General features: G+C 42.0%; 1 protein-coding gene across 1 annotated transcript; it reads right to left on the bottom strand.

Moving 5' to 3' along the window:
- Positions 1 to 1,334: 1,334 nt before the first annotated feature.
- On the bottom strand, positions 1,335 to 15,414 carry Tada1 (transcriptional adaptor 1). Its single transcript, XM_013021836.1, has 8 exons — positions 15,182 to 15,414; positions 12,307 to 12,398; positions 11,999 to 12,064; positions 9,425 to 9,522; positions 7,435 to 7,644; positions 5,995 to 6,146; positions 3,566 to 3,728; positions 1,335 to 2,484 (listed from the first exon to the last, which is right to left on the bottom strand). Exons 1-8 carry the CDS (start codon positions 15,253 to 15,255, stop codon positions 2,332 to 2,334), a joined length of 1,008 nt encoding a protein of 335 aa, XP_012877290.1. The 5' UTR covers positions 15,256 to 15,414; the 3' UTR covers positions 1,335 to 2,331.
- Between the last annotated feature and the right edge of the window lie 1,222 nt (positions 15,415 to 16,636).

Raw genomic sequence — 16,636 nt, forward strand, 5'->3', positions numbered from 1 at the left:
TTTTCCTTTGTAAACCATTACCTTAAATGCCGAAGCAGTCTGTTGGCATTTTGTTGTGCAAAGAGTGAAACGTTAGGACATCCCAGTGACTTCAGGCAATGGAAAGTATTACAGGAACTTTGAGTGGCTGCTCACTGTAGACAATAAAGGTAAAGGCAGCAGGCCTACACAAATGTGTTTGCATACTGATACACTTGTGGCTAAAAAGCAGTGACTGGGAACCTGCAGGATAAATCACTTGGAATAACTCTGAAATACCTGGTTTTTAACAGCTTTGTTTTTCATTCAAATGTTTTTCTAAATGATGGTTGGCAACAAGTACTCATGACTTCTTAATTGTAGAAGGGGCTGCACACAATATCTCACTCTGACAGTGTCACAGATGAAGCCAGCTTTTGTCAGAATGAAGTTCAAGTCTCAGGCTATCTCTTCAAGATCATTACTCTTTCTGCTTCCCTACCTTGTCCTCAACCCCGTCTTCCCACATTCAAAACTGATTTCTTGACAAGTGGACTGGAGAACAGGCCTTTTAAAGATGCAGACCTGAAACAGGTGAGACAAAGGGAGTCATCTGTCATTGTGAGCCACCAGAGGGGCGACTAGGCTAGGGCCTAGAGTAGAGAGGGATTGCCTAACTTGGAATTTATGCTATGCTGGACAAGATTCCCATTGTGGAATCTGCCATGCAGAGGGCAAAGACAGGTTGAGGCTCCTGCCTGCCTCTCCATGATCACAATACAGTCCTGGGAAGCAGAGGCCCAGGTACATGGCCGTACAAAACAAAACTACATTTGTGTGGACGTCAGTCAAAATTAATCCCAATCCCTAAAGGTTCTCACCAAACACTTCCAAGGGCTTGTGCCAACAACTGATGATGGAGTTCAGTTTGCGCTTTTTTTTGTTGTTGTTGATTTTGGTCAGTCATGGGGCTTGAACTCTGGGCCTGGGCGCTGTCCCTCAGCTCTTCAGCTCAAGGCAAGTGCTCTACCATTTGAGTCACAGCACCACTTCCAGTTTTCTGGTGGTTAATTGGAGATAAGAGTCTCATGGACTTTCATGCCCAAGCTGGCTTTGAACCGCATCCTCAACTCACAGCCTCCTGAGGAGCTAGGATTCCAGGCATGAGCCACCAGCACCTGGCATGTTTTTTTGTTTGTTTTGTTTTCTCTTTAGTCTAACTTACACATCAGAAAGGCAATAAATGGCATACCACACCAGGAAACCTTCTTTTGAGATCTTTCTCATCTACTACATCCTTAGATTTCATAAAACAAGTCTTCTTTAGGAGGTAGTATCCCATCTATATTTACAAAATTACAACAGAAAAGTTTTCTCCTAAAACGTTTTATTTATCACATTCAAAATACAAAGTCAAATACACAGATCCAAATAACATAAACCACATGTACACTTATAAATCTATTCACTACTTCAACCTACATAGACCCATCTATATCAACATCTGTTTTTCTCAAATAGAAAGCTACCTATCTTGAAAAATAGTTGGTCATGAGTAATACTGCCAAAAGTAAATCATTTTCATGTCATCATCTGGAAGGGTTGAAACAGATATTCCATGGGAACAGGAGAACTAGTAGGCATAAATCAAATTTGTAAGATTTCTCAAAACATCCTATAGGAATTTAAATAGTGAACCTGAGTCTCCGCACATATTAATGCTAAAAAATGTATCATGAGCTACAGGGAAAAGCATAAAGTAATTACAGTCCAAGAATTCTGGGTTTTTGTTGTAAATGCAAAGAAATGACTCTTGTATAATGGTACAGGATTATCAAGTCACACGTTCTATGGAGTTATAATGATAAATTGTTCAGGGACAAATTGACCTATTTACTGGTCATTAAAGGAAGTGTCTGATTTTAACACTGTACAGGTTATCCCAACCAAATGTGACAATACAGATTAGAAGAGGCAGCACTTTTGGACTTGCCACATAGAGAATATATTAAATCAGTGAAGACACAAATGCTGTGGTAGTCACAGAGACCAAGTTGTAAGAGCTTTTTTCTTCTGTCAGCTATCTTACATGCAAACCAGAAACACTAAGCTTTAGCTGCCTAAACATCCCTAGCCCGGGCACAGAATTCATCAATGCCTGTTTCCACAGTTGGGAAGATAAAGACAGACATATAGTTCATTATCAGTCAAATTTATAACTAACGGCTTCACAGTAGCAACACAAAATGTACTCAATGTAACATTTCCATAGGAAAAGTTATATATACACTATACACTTCAGCCTTGAAATGTGGACCCAAAAAAGCATTCCATTATCAGTAATGATGATCCCCCACATTCTCAAATCCTACTTTAGCAGAGTAAAAGCCCCTCCTTGGCAGCCAAACGCTGTCGGTGGACTTTATCCTGCTGAAGCTCTTCATGATTTGGATGCCAGAGTTTCATGATGATTCTTTCGATGTTAAGAGCATACACAGTATGTGTAGGAATGACTTCCCTGTGCACCTGTAATTTAGAAATCAGCAAAATATTCATGACAGAACCTAATGAATCTCAAATCAGATAACACAAGGAAATAGAAAAGTTCTGAAACACAAGGAAAAACAAGATTGTTTTCCCCTTTTTAATTGGAGAGGTAGGGGATAAGGGTGCCAAATTAGAAGGGATTTCTGGGCTCAGGATTTTAAAATGAGGCTAGCATTGATGGCTTTAATAATTAACAGTATTTTTTTTTATTTTTTTTATTGTAAAGATACTATATAGAGGGTTACAGATACATGAGTGAGGTAACGAGTACACTTCCTCTTGAACATTGTTAGCCCCTCCATTGTTTTCCCCCTACCATCCCCTCCCTCCCTCCCTTCCCCAAAGTTCTTTTTTTTTTTTTTGATTGTGATTAAGTGATTACATAATTTCTAAGTCACAAGTTCATTCTAACTTTCCTGGAGCAAATTGTCTATCACAGTCTGTAATATATAACAGTGTTCACATGTTATACAGCAGCATGGGGATATTTAGTAGTGGTTCAACCAGATGAGCAGGAGTTCTTTGTTTCTTAAGTCCTAATTAACAGTATTTTTAAAAAGTGAAAAAACAGACTAGAAATAGTGTAGTATGTCTGTAATCCCAGCTATTTGAAAAACAGATTAGGAGGCTCACAGTTTAAGGTGAGCCCAGCAGGGGAGAAGTTAGCAAGAGCCCATTCCAACCAATAAACTGATTGTGGTGCCACATGTCCATCATCCCAGCTTAAAAGGAGGCATAAATAAAAGGATCTAGGTCAGCCCAAGCAAAGATGCAAAACCCTATTCAAAAAACAAGCACCTGCTTAGCAAGCACAATGCTGTAAATTGAGACCCCAGTACCACCCCAAAACAGTAAAAGCCCAGTTTCAACATGCAATGTACACATGAACCAACGTGTTGAACTGAAACACTTGTACAACTACTTACAGATGATTTTTTTTAATGCTTAACTGATTAAAAACCAAGTTAAAAAGTAGGAAAGCTAGTAAATATCTTCACTGAGTTGAGGAATATTTAACCTGTCCAGAAGACTAGGTAAGTGTTAAGGAGCTAACAGTTACCTGCAGAGCTTCAAAAAGATCATACATGTTCACTGGAGGCAAAGATGCAGGTAGAGTATCCCCTGAGCAGGCCAGCAGGAGGGCAGCCTGCTGTTCAGCATCATCAGACGGTGGGTGGGAAGTTGGATTCTGGCCAGCATAGGGAGCGGAAAAGGCTGAAGGGCTGAATAAATAAATAAACTAATTAATTTATTAATTTTCCCAGTATCTGCAATGGAGACAACTGAGCAACTAGAATAGTGTAGCTTGTTAGAATACATCTTATTTAAATAGCTTTAAGTGAATTAGAAACTCAATCAATGTATACATGAATAGCCTATAATTTGGGCTTTTAAGGGCTGTTCACTTCAGATAGTACTGGAGTGAACAAGCTCAAAAGTAAACAGAAGGAAGAGCTAGCACAAAAGCAGAGAAGCAGTAACAGGCAAAGGGGAAATAAGGGATGGAGTAAATCAACCCAGATCTCAGTATTTTTCAAAAAAACATAAGCTGAGATGTCAGAGATGGTTTCTTCATCATAGTTCAGTCACGGTGGCCTGCATACTTCTCAAGAACAGAGTGAAACGAGTGAGGCAGCAACAAGAATTGGTTTGACACATTGGACAAAAGTAGCCCTGTTTTTAGAGTAACAAGCAGTAGATGGAGGCCAGAGCCCTGTCAGGGATTGGCCAGCAGGAGGGAAGTAAAGTTCCAGAGCCTGGCCAGACCAGACAGGGCTCCATCACCTTATAACAAGGAGCCACCTTTCTGGCTTTTCTCTACAGTTAGAAGGACATGAAAACAACTGTAAATGGACAGCCCAGCATGAGATTTAGACAGGAAATGATTACAAATGGCGACCTGAACAGGGAGCACAATGGAAGGTGGCACAGATGGAAATAGGCTCATGACTCTGGTAGCAGTCCCTGTGGTCTTGAAGATGACACTGGTACAACCTTATCCACATGCCATCCACACTGCTCTCCCCCTCCAGCCCCAGCTGCCGGCTTTTCCTGCTCTCCTCACATCACTCTTGACAACCTTCCCAATCTCATCTTTCTTCTAAACTTCTATCTCTCTGTCATTTCTTTACCTCCCTTCTTTATAACTAGCTAGAAAACCAGATAGGAAACATACAGCACTTGAAGGAGATTCACTCAATTCACTAACGAGGAACAGAGTGTTATTGCTTATTTCTTTTCCAAAGGCTTAAGATTCACATTTCAATTTAGGAAGGTGGGAAAGATGAGGGAGAGAGGTAGGTGCAAGAACAAGAAAGACAGCAAAGAGGTGAAGGTACTCTAGGCCATCTCATAAAGGAATGATTTAGGACTTACGAGAGGTTCTGGGAATAAAGATGTAGGAAACCAAAAATGAGCCAAGAGACCACATCAGCCCAAGATGGTGCTAAGAGCATAGGCTGCTTCCTTGAACTACAGGACTCAGATGAGGACTTAGAGAAAACCCCATCAATCTTCTTCCTACCACCATCATGAAGTCATCCTCAGCCCTGACCCGGCTGTCATAGGCCAGGCTTCTGGCTGAGAACAGAACTACTTCCTCCCTAGACAGATGCTGACATCAGGATGAACTGCCCAAAACAGTAACTCCATTCTATATCAGAAAAGGATGGAGGCGACTGCATTAAACCCACATGAAACCTTCTACTCTGATGTTTAAAAAAAAAACAAAAAAACACCCTTAAAAGCTCATATCAGGAGGCTGAGAACAGGAGGATCACAGTTTGAAGCCAGCCTGGACCAAAAAGTTCCCCAGCACTATCTGAACAGAATTTGGGCATGGCAGCAGCACATAGCTGTCATCCTAGCTACAACAGGAAGGCTAAAATAGGAAGATCATATTCCAGGCATACACTTCGGCAGGAAGCAAGACTCTATCTCAAAAATATCAAGCTCAGCCAAGCACCAGAGGCTCATACCTTTAATACTAGCTACTCAGAGAGGCTGAGATCTGAGGATCACTGTTCAAAGCCAGCCCAGGCAGGAAAGCCCATGAAACTCTTACCTCCAATTAATCATCAAAACAGCTGAAATTGGAGCTGTGGCTCAAGTGGTAGAGCACTAACCTTGAGCAAAAAGGCACAGGGACAACACACAGGCCCTGAGTTCAAGCCCCAAGACTAGCACCAAATAATAATAATAATAATAACAATAATAATAGTAAGCTCAAAAAAAGGGCTGGAAGTATGGCTTAGCAACAGATCCCTGATTTAGCAAGTGTGAAGTCCTGAGTTCAAACTTTAGTATTGCCAAACACACACAAAAAAGGGCCAAAATAATTCACTAAATAACATACAGGGACGCAGGGAACAGCCTTAGAAAATAAAATTGTTCTGCTGTCCTTTAATTGATTACTTATCAGCGGTTTAGTATAAGATCAGTGTAACCAACTAGCAAAGGATGGAAGCCAAAGGACAAGAAGCCATTTACCTTTCTATTAGGTTGTTGTATGCGACCACACTGTTCTTCAGGTATGGCTGTGGGGTCACATTACTACCAAAAGCATATTTGAAATGGCCATCCCGTATTCGATAAGCTTTCCTTCTTGACACAACTGAAGTCAGTATATCTTTGAGGTGATTCTGTAAAAACAAAAGTAGCACAATCTTTCCTTGAAAGCATACTATAAGATATGCATTGGCCAAAAAGTGTTCACAGCATTTAGGAAACCTGGGCAGGCCAGCAGGTTAGTGCCAATTCAGAGGAGGGCCTGGGAAAGAGAATAATACAATTGGGTTTTTTTGTTTGTTGTTTTTTTGTTTTTGTTGTCAGTTGTGGGGCTTGAACTCTGGGCCTGGGTGCTATCCCTGAGCTCTATAACTCAAGGCTAGCGCTCTACCACTTGAGAGCTACAACACCACTTCTGGTTTTCTGGTGGTTAATTGGAGATAAGTCTCATGGACTTTTCTGCCTGGGCTGGTTTTGAACCATGATCCTCAGATCTCAGCCTCCTGAGTATCTAGGATTACAGGCATGAGCCACCAGCACCCTGCCACACTGGTTTTTATTCAGCTCTCTTTATATGTACATAAAGGCTTTTTAAAGCTTTTTAGAATTAGTTTTAAAAGGCAAACTATCTTAAAATTTTGTTTGGAAAAACTGGCGATCAAAATCCTATGAAAAAGAACCTTTGCATTCTCAAGTCATATAACATGACACATAGGAAATAGATACACATGAACACTCAAACACAATCAGCAATGTACATGAGACATTGTTTGAAAATAGATACATTAGTCCCACCATACCATGAACCAGGGAGCCAGGATTAGGTTGTGCATTTCCATTATACCAATCCGACCATCTTCTATAAAGACATCTTTGAGCAATCTAATAACGTTTGCATGCAGAATTCAATTAAGTCTTCTAATTCTGTGAGATAGCTATTATCATCTATGACATATAGATGAGAAAATGAGGCCCAATGAAATGAATGGAATTATGCATGTTAACTGAGTACCATCATGTAACATCTTATCACATAACTAAATGAATGAAATAGTGTGCTGAATGAAAATCCTACTGTTCAGCTGCCAAGACTAACACTCTCTAAACACTTCCACAGCAAAAAGTAACTTGGGTTATTGGGACTTCTGCTGTCATTTCTAATTCCTTAAAAATTACTCCTTTGCCAACAAATTGAACACCAGATCAAGCAGAAGTGGTAGGCCACAAGCAACCTTTGTGAAAAAGATGAGTTTATTAACTAAGGTAATTCTTTGGATTGTGAAGAAAACAACCTCAATGATGACAGTTCTATGAAACAAAGGTGACACTTTGGTTCTTTTCTGGCAATATCAACCCTTTAACATTGCACATTAACTAGACAAATGCAATTTGTGAAGTTACTTCTGCCAACAGCAAACCAACCTCTACAGCATAGACTACAGCAGAAACAGCCTCCTCGGTGACATTGTCCAGACCGTGCTCGTACGCAGTCACGATCATCCTGCCTTCCAGCTGGCCTCGAGTGGGCAGCATCATCGTGTGTGAACAAAGCTTCAAGTCGTCATCATCCTGGGGATCCTTGGCCACGAACTGCTGAGCTCCAGAGAGGGGGTTCTGGGGCTGGAATCTATGCTATGAGGAACAATACTTCAAGATTAGTTCTTATGCCAGCAAATAATAAGATTCAACCAAAAACAAACCAAGTATTACATTGAGACCAGACAAATGGAAGCCATGGAAACTGTATCATAGGCGAAAAAAAAAATTAAAAATAGTATTTGTCAGACACTGATGGCTCACACCTATAATCATAGCCACTCAGGATGCTGAGATCTACCAATTGTGGTCCAAAGCCAGCCCAGGCAGGAAATTCCCAAACTGGAAGTGGCACTGTGGCTCAAAGAGGTAGAGGGCTAGCCTTGAGCAAAAGAGCTCAGGGACAGCGCCCAAGCCCGGAGTTCAAGCCCCACATTTTATGGTAATAATAAAGACATAAATTAAGAAGGATGGCTGTGTGCACAGCAGTTTATTCTATGCATTAATACCATGCTGATCACAAGATGTTGGTGGGGCCTGTGCTAAAAAATAGCAGTTAGGAAGGAGATGAAGAACTGCATTCAAAAAGGCAGAAGCTTTACTGTGAGAAAGTAGGTTACAAAATTATAATAGACATATAACTAGTGCTTTATCAATATGAGAGCTTTAACAGGCAATACCCTAAGATAATACTGTAAGACAGAGCTATTCAGTTACTGTTATTTACTGCTTACAGTGGCCAACACAGAATCTAAGAGATGGCCACACTAACTAAAACTATTTTCTTCAACCTGTCCTCATGCATAAAAATTTCAGGCTTCCTCTGGACTTGATAGCCCACTCATCCTCAATCATCACTGGAAGATGTGAAATATGCTCCTGGCATAATATAAAAGGTTGTATAGTAAAGTTTGTCCCTGTTTAAAATTTGTATTATAAAACAATACTGAGCCAGGCGCCAGTAATCATGCCTATAATCCTAACTACTCAGGAGGCTAAGATCTGAGGATCACAGTTCAAAGCTAAACCAGGCTGGAAAGTCCATGAGACTCTTATCTCCAATAAACTACCAAAAAAACAAAAGTAGAGCTCTGCCTCCAAGTGGGGCAGTGCCTTGAGCAAAAAAGCTCAAAGACAGCACCCAGGACCTGACTTCAAGCCCCATGACCAGCATAAAAATAATAATATTGAAGTTATTTTTTCCCATTTTCCAAGTATAAAGCTATGTTTTATATTGAACACAGCTTTTTAAGCCATCTGTACCTTTTTGGAGATATTGAGGTCCTCCAGATTGAGCAATATTACTAATGTAAGCCATAGGCCAGAGGTGGAAAGAAATAAATATATGTTGCTATTAATATAAAACTATCAATACCCAGTAAAATCTACAAAGGATTATTTTTAGAAATTTTCTAATAAAGAAACAACAAAAATCTTGCTAATCTAAAGTGTTTAATAGTTTTAGAGCCAAATGCTTTCTGACATCTGTAGTGATCATGAAAGGACCAGGACTCAGCTGGGCAGCTGGGCACCAACAGGAGCCTCCTAGCTGTTAACACTGGGAACTGATGCCTTCCCTCTAAAAAACATTACTCATTCAACAAAAAATGTGAAGAGGGAAAAGAACATAGGCATACTTTGAATCAATGAAAAAAACTATAGGTTCTACTGATTACATAGTAGTATTTAAGCAATCATGAATGAGAATTGTGAACATGCAGACTCACAATCTTTGAGGCCCTTTTGTGTTAAATCATACCCTTTTTTTTTCCAGCTCTACTACCAGTATTTTAACATTCATTTCAAATGTAAAGTTGGTTCATAACACTAGAACTTAAAGCTATGGCTACCAAGACCTACCAGGGAAATCACTTACATCAAATTTCTGACGAACAGAAGAAAGCTTTTTCTTGCCCTTGGGTTTTCCAGGTTTCGCTGCAGAACCCCCTGTCCAGGGCAAAGACCCAGCACCCTCTATGAGACAGAAAAATAATATGCGTAAGTGAATATAATGATGACAATGGACAACTGTCACATTTGTTTTCATTTGGTGCTAGAAAGTATGGAATTCTCTAATAAGAAAAATAAATAACAAATGCTCATACCTAGATCTTCTCTTCATACTATATTTCTCTAAACAAACTCTTAAGTCAAATTTTTCTTTCTAGCTCTAACCAAAATTATTTTAGGAAAACAGTTTTCTCATCTCTTAATTAATATTTATCAGTAGTAGCATTATAAAATCAGAATAGAATCTTCTATTCCAGGGGCTGGGGGTTTAGCCCAGTGGAAGGGCGCCTGCCCGGCACGCACAAGGCCCTGGGTTCGGTCCTTAGCCATGGAAAAAAAAAAAAAAGCTACAAAAGAACCTTCTAGTCCAAGGTGGTGAACCAAACACATCTACTATCTCCTCTAAGACCTTGCTAAAAGTAAGGGTGAGGACCCCCGACAAAAGAGGGTGATTTCCCCCAAAAAAGGGGGGATACTTTTTCATAGCACTGAAGATACAATTTTTGAGCCAACACTTCCTCTTAGGTAGGCAAGGCCTCAGTTTAGTCTTGGAGGGAGGCAGTCATCTTCTCTGTCTGAAGAGGCTAACATCATCTGTGGAGTTGCTTAAGGATTAAAAACAATACACATAGAGTATATGGTGTGCTGTGCTCCATAAATAATAATATAAAAATCTTTTTCCCAGCCTTGCCTAGAAAAACAGCCAATACAACTGTTAAGTATAAAGTAAATTTTGCTTTGTTTCATTTTGAGGAAATAAATGTGGAGTTTTGAACAGAGGATTAATTCTCAGGATTCTAATGGGATGTTTGAATTCATTCATTTTTAAATAGACAATAATACTAACACAAGAACATCAAGGTTTTTATTTGATTAAGTCAGTTACCTGAACTTACTAATGGCACTTCATATCTATTTGGCATTCGTTACGGTTTTAAAAGTAAAACCCCAGCAGTACTAGAGTTTGAGCTAGGGCTCTGTGCCTGCTAGACAGGTGCTCTACCACTCAAGCCATACACAGCCCTTTCCTTTTTTTTTTTTTTTTTTGGGGGGGGGGTCTGGTCGTGGGGCCTGAACTCTGGGCCTGGGCGCTGTCCCTCAGCTCTTCAGCTCAAGGCTAATGCTCTACCACTTGAGCCACAGCGCCACTTCCGGCTTTTTTCTTTTTGCTTATGTGGTGCTGAGGAATCGAACCCAGGGCCTCAGGCATGCAAGGCAAGAACTCTACCACTGAGCCACCTTCCCAGCCCCTATTTATTTTTTAGATAGTTATTTTTTGCCAGACTCACAGTGACTCTCCTACCCACTGATACCCACCTCACCCAACCACAAGTCATTTCTTGATTGCTTTTTGAATCAAGAGAAATCACCTATGCACTAAAAATAAATCAACTTAATCTACCAAGGCAGGAGATATCCATGAAGCTCAGTTCTTAGTAAAGTCTAGGACAGTTTTTGTCATAAGAGAAGTTTACAATGTATTACTTATTTTTACCTAATTACCGTAGGATGGTTAAATGAGGTATATTGTAACTCAATCGTCCTCCAACCACACAAAACTACCATTCCCACTCCAAGAACTTTTTAAGAGTCAGTGTTTCTAGCTGTAACTCTTGTGGAGGAAGTGATAGGTTTAGTATCACTAATCTCTCAATCAATAACTTGTCAAATATGCATGCTGAAGCTCAAACCTCCTTAAAACACCTACCTTAGTTGCCCACCATACAACTCCTCCCCAGTGTCTACTAAACACATTCTCCTACATTCTCTTAATGCCAGCCCTTCTCTTCCTGCTCTTCACTTTCTGAACCTGAGGTCCTACCACTTCAACATTTCTCACTTAAGTATCCTAAAATGCAGCAGAAGGGAAGTAAACACTAAAAGTTAGTAGAAGTATAGGGAGATGCACTTTCAAAGGACTCTGTGAGCTGAACACCATTGGCTTACACCTGTAGTCTTGTACTTAGAAGGCTGAGATCCAGAGTATTGTGTTCAAAGATAGCCCTGGTAGAGAAATCTCTGATACTCCATCTCCAAAATAACCAGCATAAAGCTGAGTGGGAGTTGTGACTCAATTGGTAGAGTGTCACCTGAGCAATTGAGCTAGGCAAGCTCAAGGCCCTGAATTCAAACCTTGATACTAGTATTTAAAAAAAGAAATTCTGGAAGTGGCACTGTGGCTCAAGTGGTAGCGTGCTCACCTTGAGCTAAAGAGCTGAGAGGCAGCGCCAGGCCCAGAGTTCAAGCCCCACAAGTGACAAAAAAAAAAAAAATCTGTGAAATAATTAAATAATTTACAACCAATGAATTTTTCTTTGGTGAACAGTTCAAAGAACATTTCATTTGCAAACCAGATGCATCTGTTGAAGGACACAAAAGCTTACTGCTCCCTGGCTTTGCCAAGCAACATATATAAGAAGCTTTCCCATCCCTTTCTCACCTGGTGTAGAGACTAAAATCTGACAGCGCGTGAGAATGGCCAGCAGGAAATCATTGTGAGAATGAACTGGAAAATGGAAGGTTGTCACAAGTCAAATATAATTTCCAACAGAAAAGAACCACTAGATTATTTTTTAAGACTGACTATCCCCTACTCTGCCATTCTTCACACTTCATTTTAATATCTACAATATTGAGATTCACTTATCTACCAAAATTTTGTTTCCAAAAAAGTGAAAAGACTTTCATTTCCTGAACATCCGGGAAGGCTTAGGAGCAGTAGAGTAACTCCATGGTCTGGTATGTTACCATTGTCCTGTGTAAGCAGTCTATGAGCTTCCAGGTCAAACTCTTCTTTGCTGATCTTCTGCTTGAACCATAACTTTAAGTTAGCCCAGTATCTGCAAGAGCAGAAATAACATCAATAACCACTGATTTTGCCTCTTCCCCCCTCTTCACCTCACTTGTTCCAATTCCCAGGGAAGGAATGGTATGGTCCCCAGTGACATTGCCTGAACTATGTCACGTGTCCCCTCCCCAATGCATATGTGGAAGACAAATTTCAGAATCTTAGAAAGTGGTTACCTTTCAACAGAATTTAGAATTTAAATTAGGCCACGTGATCATTCAATCTAATTCAGTCAGACATAAAAGACAATGAGCACAGGGCATAAGGCTCTTGGTATAATCTTATGTTTTACATACCACCCTGGATCGCCTTTCAATGGGTAGGATGCACAAAGCAAAGCAAACTATTCATCAAGGACACTATAAAAACTATTTACAAACTATGTAACCAATAGCAGCAATGGGTGACAATGTTGTCAGACACTTTGTATTCATATACTGTTTTGTAGAATGGGAACTTCTTTGTACAACTACTTAAAGATAATAAAAAATAAACTATTTAACTACGAGGCACTTTTTAAGGACTAGAAGGGGAACTAGACAATAGAAATACAAATGTAGAACAATATAATACTACACCATTAACTTTTCTTAGCACAAAGATCTCCTTGGATTACTTCTTAGCAGAAAAAACTCCTTGGATTACATTGCTAGTGGGAATTCACACTACAGATGCACCCGGTTTAGCTGGGGCATTCACGTTTGGCTGTCAGGTAGTCAGTATTGACCTTTAACAATGAAAAGAGGAAGCTAGACATAGTGACTTACACCTATAATCCCATCTATACTGGAAGCAGAGATTGAGAGGAACACAGTATGAGGCTAGGGGGGGCAAAAAGTTAGTGAGACTCCATCTCAACAAATAAACTAGGTATGGTTGTCCAGGCCTGCATACTCAGCCTTAGTAGAATGATCAAGATTAGAGGTTAGTGCAAGCAAAAAAATGCAAGACTTTATTCAAACAGTAAAACAAAAGTGGACTGGGGGCATGGTTCAAGTAGTAGAGCATCTGTTTAGTAAATAGGAGGCTCAGTCCAAACTTCAATACAGAAAAAAAAGGGGGGAGGGGAATAGGAAATGGTAACTTCAAAATATATTTCCAGCAGTCCTGAAGTCAACCGGGGGTGGGGTAGAAGGGGAGGAATCCTTGCAGCTAGTCAGGTTAAAGTCACCTTAACCTGGGTGCTGATTAGCTACTAGTGAGGCTGAGATTTGAGGATCACAGTACAAAGCTAGCCCAGGCAGCAAAGTCCAAGAGATTCCATCTCCAATTAACCAGCAAAAAAGCTGATCTGAGTAATACTCTACAAGTAGTGGAGTACCAGCCATGAGTGGAAAAAAGTCAAACAAGTACAAAGCCCTGAGCTCATGCCCAGTACTGCCACCAAAAAAAAAAAAAAGTAATTCATACATACATTGTCTTTCAGATTTAGTGTACTTCCAAATACTTGCAAGTTGGTGAGAGGACAAATGTCCAACTATGCTTATAGAAATGTAAATTTTACCAGCATTACAAAATTAAAAAGCTATCACAACTAATGAGAATGAAAACTGTTTTAACTGCTTGTTAAAATTAAGAATTTTTAATTCACTACACAAGTAAAGAATAGCGTGTCCATGAACGTGAATATTAAAATATAACTCTAAGTAGAGCAGTGCATTTTGGAGGTCACCAAATGTTTACTAAAAAATAGAAAAAAATTCGGTCAATCAGTAGATTAGATTATAAATCTAGTCTTCATAGACGTTTTGATTTATTGTATCAAGCTTGTTAAGATCTTGATAGGATGAGACAAACAATTTTTCAGCCCAAAATTTTATATGAGGGGAAAGACTCCAGATCATCTAATCTAAGTAATCTAATCCAGTGGAACAATAAACATGGAGAAGGATGAAAAGAAAATGTTGTTAGAGGTGGGAGGGAATTTAGCATCACTAAGTGCTCTGATCCTGCCCCTTCCTCTGCCTTCGTTAATCAGCTAGCAACTGCTATTTTAAAAAACTAAATGTCATCAATACTACCAAAGCAAAGAGCTATTAGGATACATATATTTTTTTTTAATTTTTAAATTCTCCAGCTCTTCTGTGTATGTCAGAGGTTCAATCAGGGGCACCATTAATCTGGAAGTGCCTTTTACCGAGTCCCCTGCCCTGGCCTCCAGCCTGATCAGGAATGGGGGTGATCGGGCGTCTGGCTTTCAATCCGGAGCGTGGGCGCAATCCCCGCAAGTGGCTTTAGAGGAGTCAGCTTAAACTCGCTAGGTCTCTGCAAAAGGGAATTCTCCTTGAGCCTGCGTCGTGGGGGCAGTTGGCACACTCAAGTGTTGGCCAAGGTAGTAGCTGTGGTGCGGTTCGGTGATGGATTTCACCTAGGGTCAGTCTGCCTCCCCGTGCCGCTGTCAAAGTTCCCGCGCGACCCGGCTCCCCCAAACCTCCGCCTCCAGGAAGCCCTCCCGGTCCCGCCGCCCCACGCGTCCGCACCCCGCGCCGGACGCCCCTGCTCCGCAGCCCCTCGGACGGTGAACCCCGCTCCTCCCGCCCCACCCGGGTGACCCGGGGACGTTCAGGGGTGTCTCCGGGGCGTCTCCCCGCCCCCCCCCCGGCGCGGTGGGTCCCCGCGGCCGCCCCACCCTGCTTCAGAACCCCAGGGGCGCCGAGGCCGGCGCTAGGCTCCGCAGGCCTCGGAGCCGTGGGGAGAAACCCGCGGCGCGTGGTGGCCGCCCCAGGCCAGATCGCCGGCGCCCAGGCCTAGAGGCCGCGCCCTGACGGCTCTCACTGTTTCACGTTGTCCCCCAAGGCCTCGCTCAAGTTCTTCTTGGCCGCCTCCAGCTCGCTCACAAAGGTCGCCATTGCACCGCGCGGCTCAGCCCGACCGCAGACCACCGAGTCACCGCGACTCAGCAACCGAAAAACCAACTCGGCGGAAGCCGGAGCTCCCGACTTCTAAGCCCGCATTCGTGGGCTCCGCCCCCAGCCGCTCCAAAGACGTTGGTTTGGTTCACGGCTCCGCCCGCCTGACAGTAAAGGAAGATGCCTAGCCAGACCCTGTCCTCCTACCCCCGCCCTTCGGGTCACGTGGTCCGTCCACTTCACCTTGTGGCTGGAGCCCGAGCTCAGCCCGCCCGCCGCTCGCGGGTCCCGCTGCAGCGTCGCCTGCAGGACGGGCGCGTCCTGGCCGCTGCCGCCGCTCCCTGCTCCCGGCTCTGGGTCAAAAAGTGCATGCAGTTTCATTCCCAGTCGCCTTCCTTTGCATTCCTGATTCGCCAAGTCAAAAGCACAAAACAAAACAGAAGAAGTCATCAACTAGGACGTCGGCTTGACTTCTCCTCCATCCAGACTACACGTCCGCGAGGTCCTCCAGGTGTGCCGGTTACCTGGGTGACACAGGTGCTGCGCGGGGACGGCCGGGAGGAGGGAGGAGTCGGCCCGCCTTCCCGAGGCCGACCTCACCACGTCCCTTAAGACAGAATTTAGGTTTATTCCACGGTTTCCTGTGTCCTCCAGAGCACCCTCTGCAACATAGTGGACTTACTGAAGGATTTTAACTCATAGGAAAATGCAGACACTCTCAGAAAAACATGTTTAACTGAATGATTTCCTCACCCACTCCACACACCCGTATCTATGATCAATTTTGCATCTTTTAAAGGCTTGACATAAATACTTAGTATTATTAATTATCATCATTATATTGTCTGTTGTGAGGATTCAACTCGGGACCTGGGCGCTGTCCCTGAGCGGTTTTACTCACTGAGCCACAGCTCTACTTCCGGTTTTCTGGTGGTTAATTGGAGATATGAGTCTCATGGACTTTCCCGTCTGGGCTGGCTTTGAACCGCGATCCTCAGATCTCAGCCTCCTGAGTAGCTAGGATTCCAGGTGTGAGCCACCAGTGCCAGGCTTACAGGTATTATAATGCTGGAGATGAAACTCAAGGCCTCACATATACTAGGCAAGGGCTTATCCATATCTTTTATAATAATGATAATAGTGAATTCAAAACTTCACAAATATATACCAATATATCAGGTGTTTGCTGGTTATTAGACTGTTTCCATTTTTCTCTATTAAAAACAATATTGAACTAATTGAGCAGTGATACTCACTAGACACTATGTTAGAAATGAACTATACAATTTCGGGGCAAGGAGGGTCAGGAGGGAACAAACTGGGAGAAAATGAGGGAGGGGTGACACTGTTCAAAAAGAAATATACTCGACTGATTTATGTA

Source organism: Dipodomys ordii, unplaced genomic scaffold (assembly GCF_000151885.1).
Source record: "Dipodomys ordii isolate 6190 unplaced genomic scaffold, Dord_2.0 Scaffold57, whole genome shotgun sequence".
In the NCBI taxonomy this organism is placed as follows: domain Eukaryota; kingdom Metazoa; phylum Chordata; class Mammalia; order Rodentia; family Heteromyidae; genus Dipodomys; species Dipodomys ordii.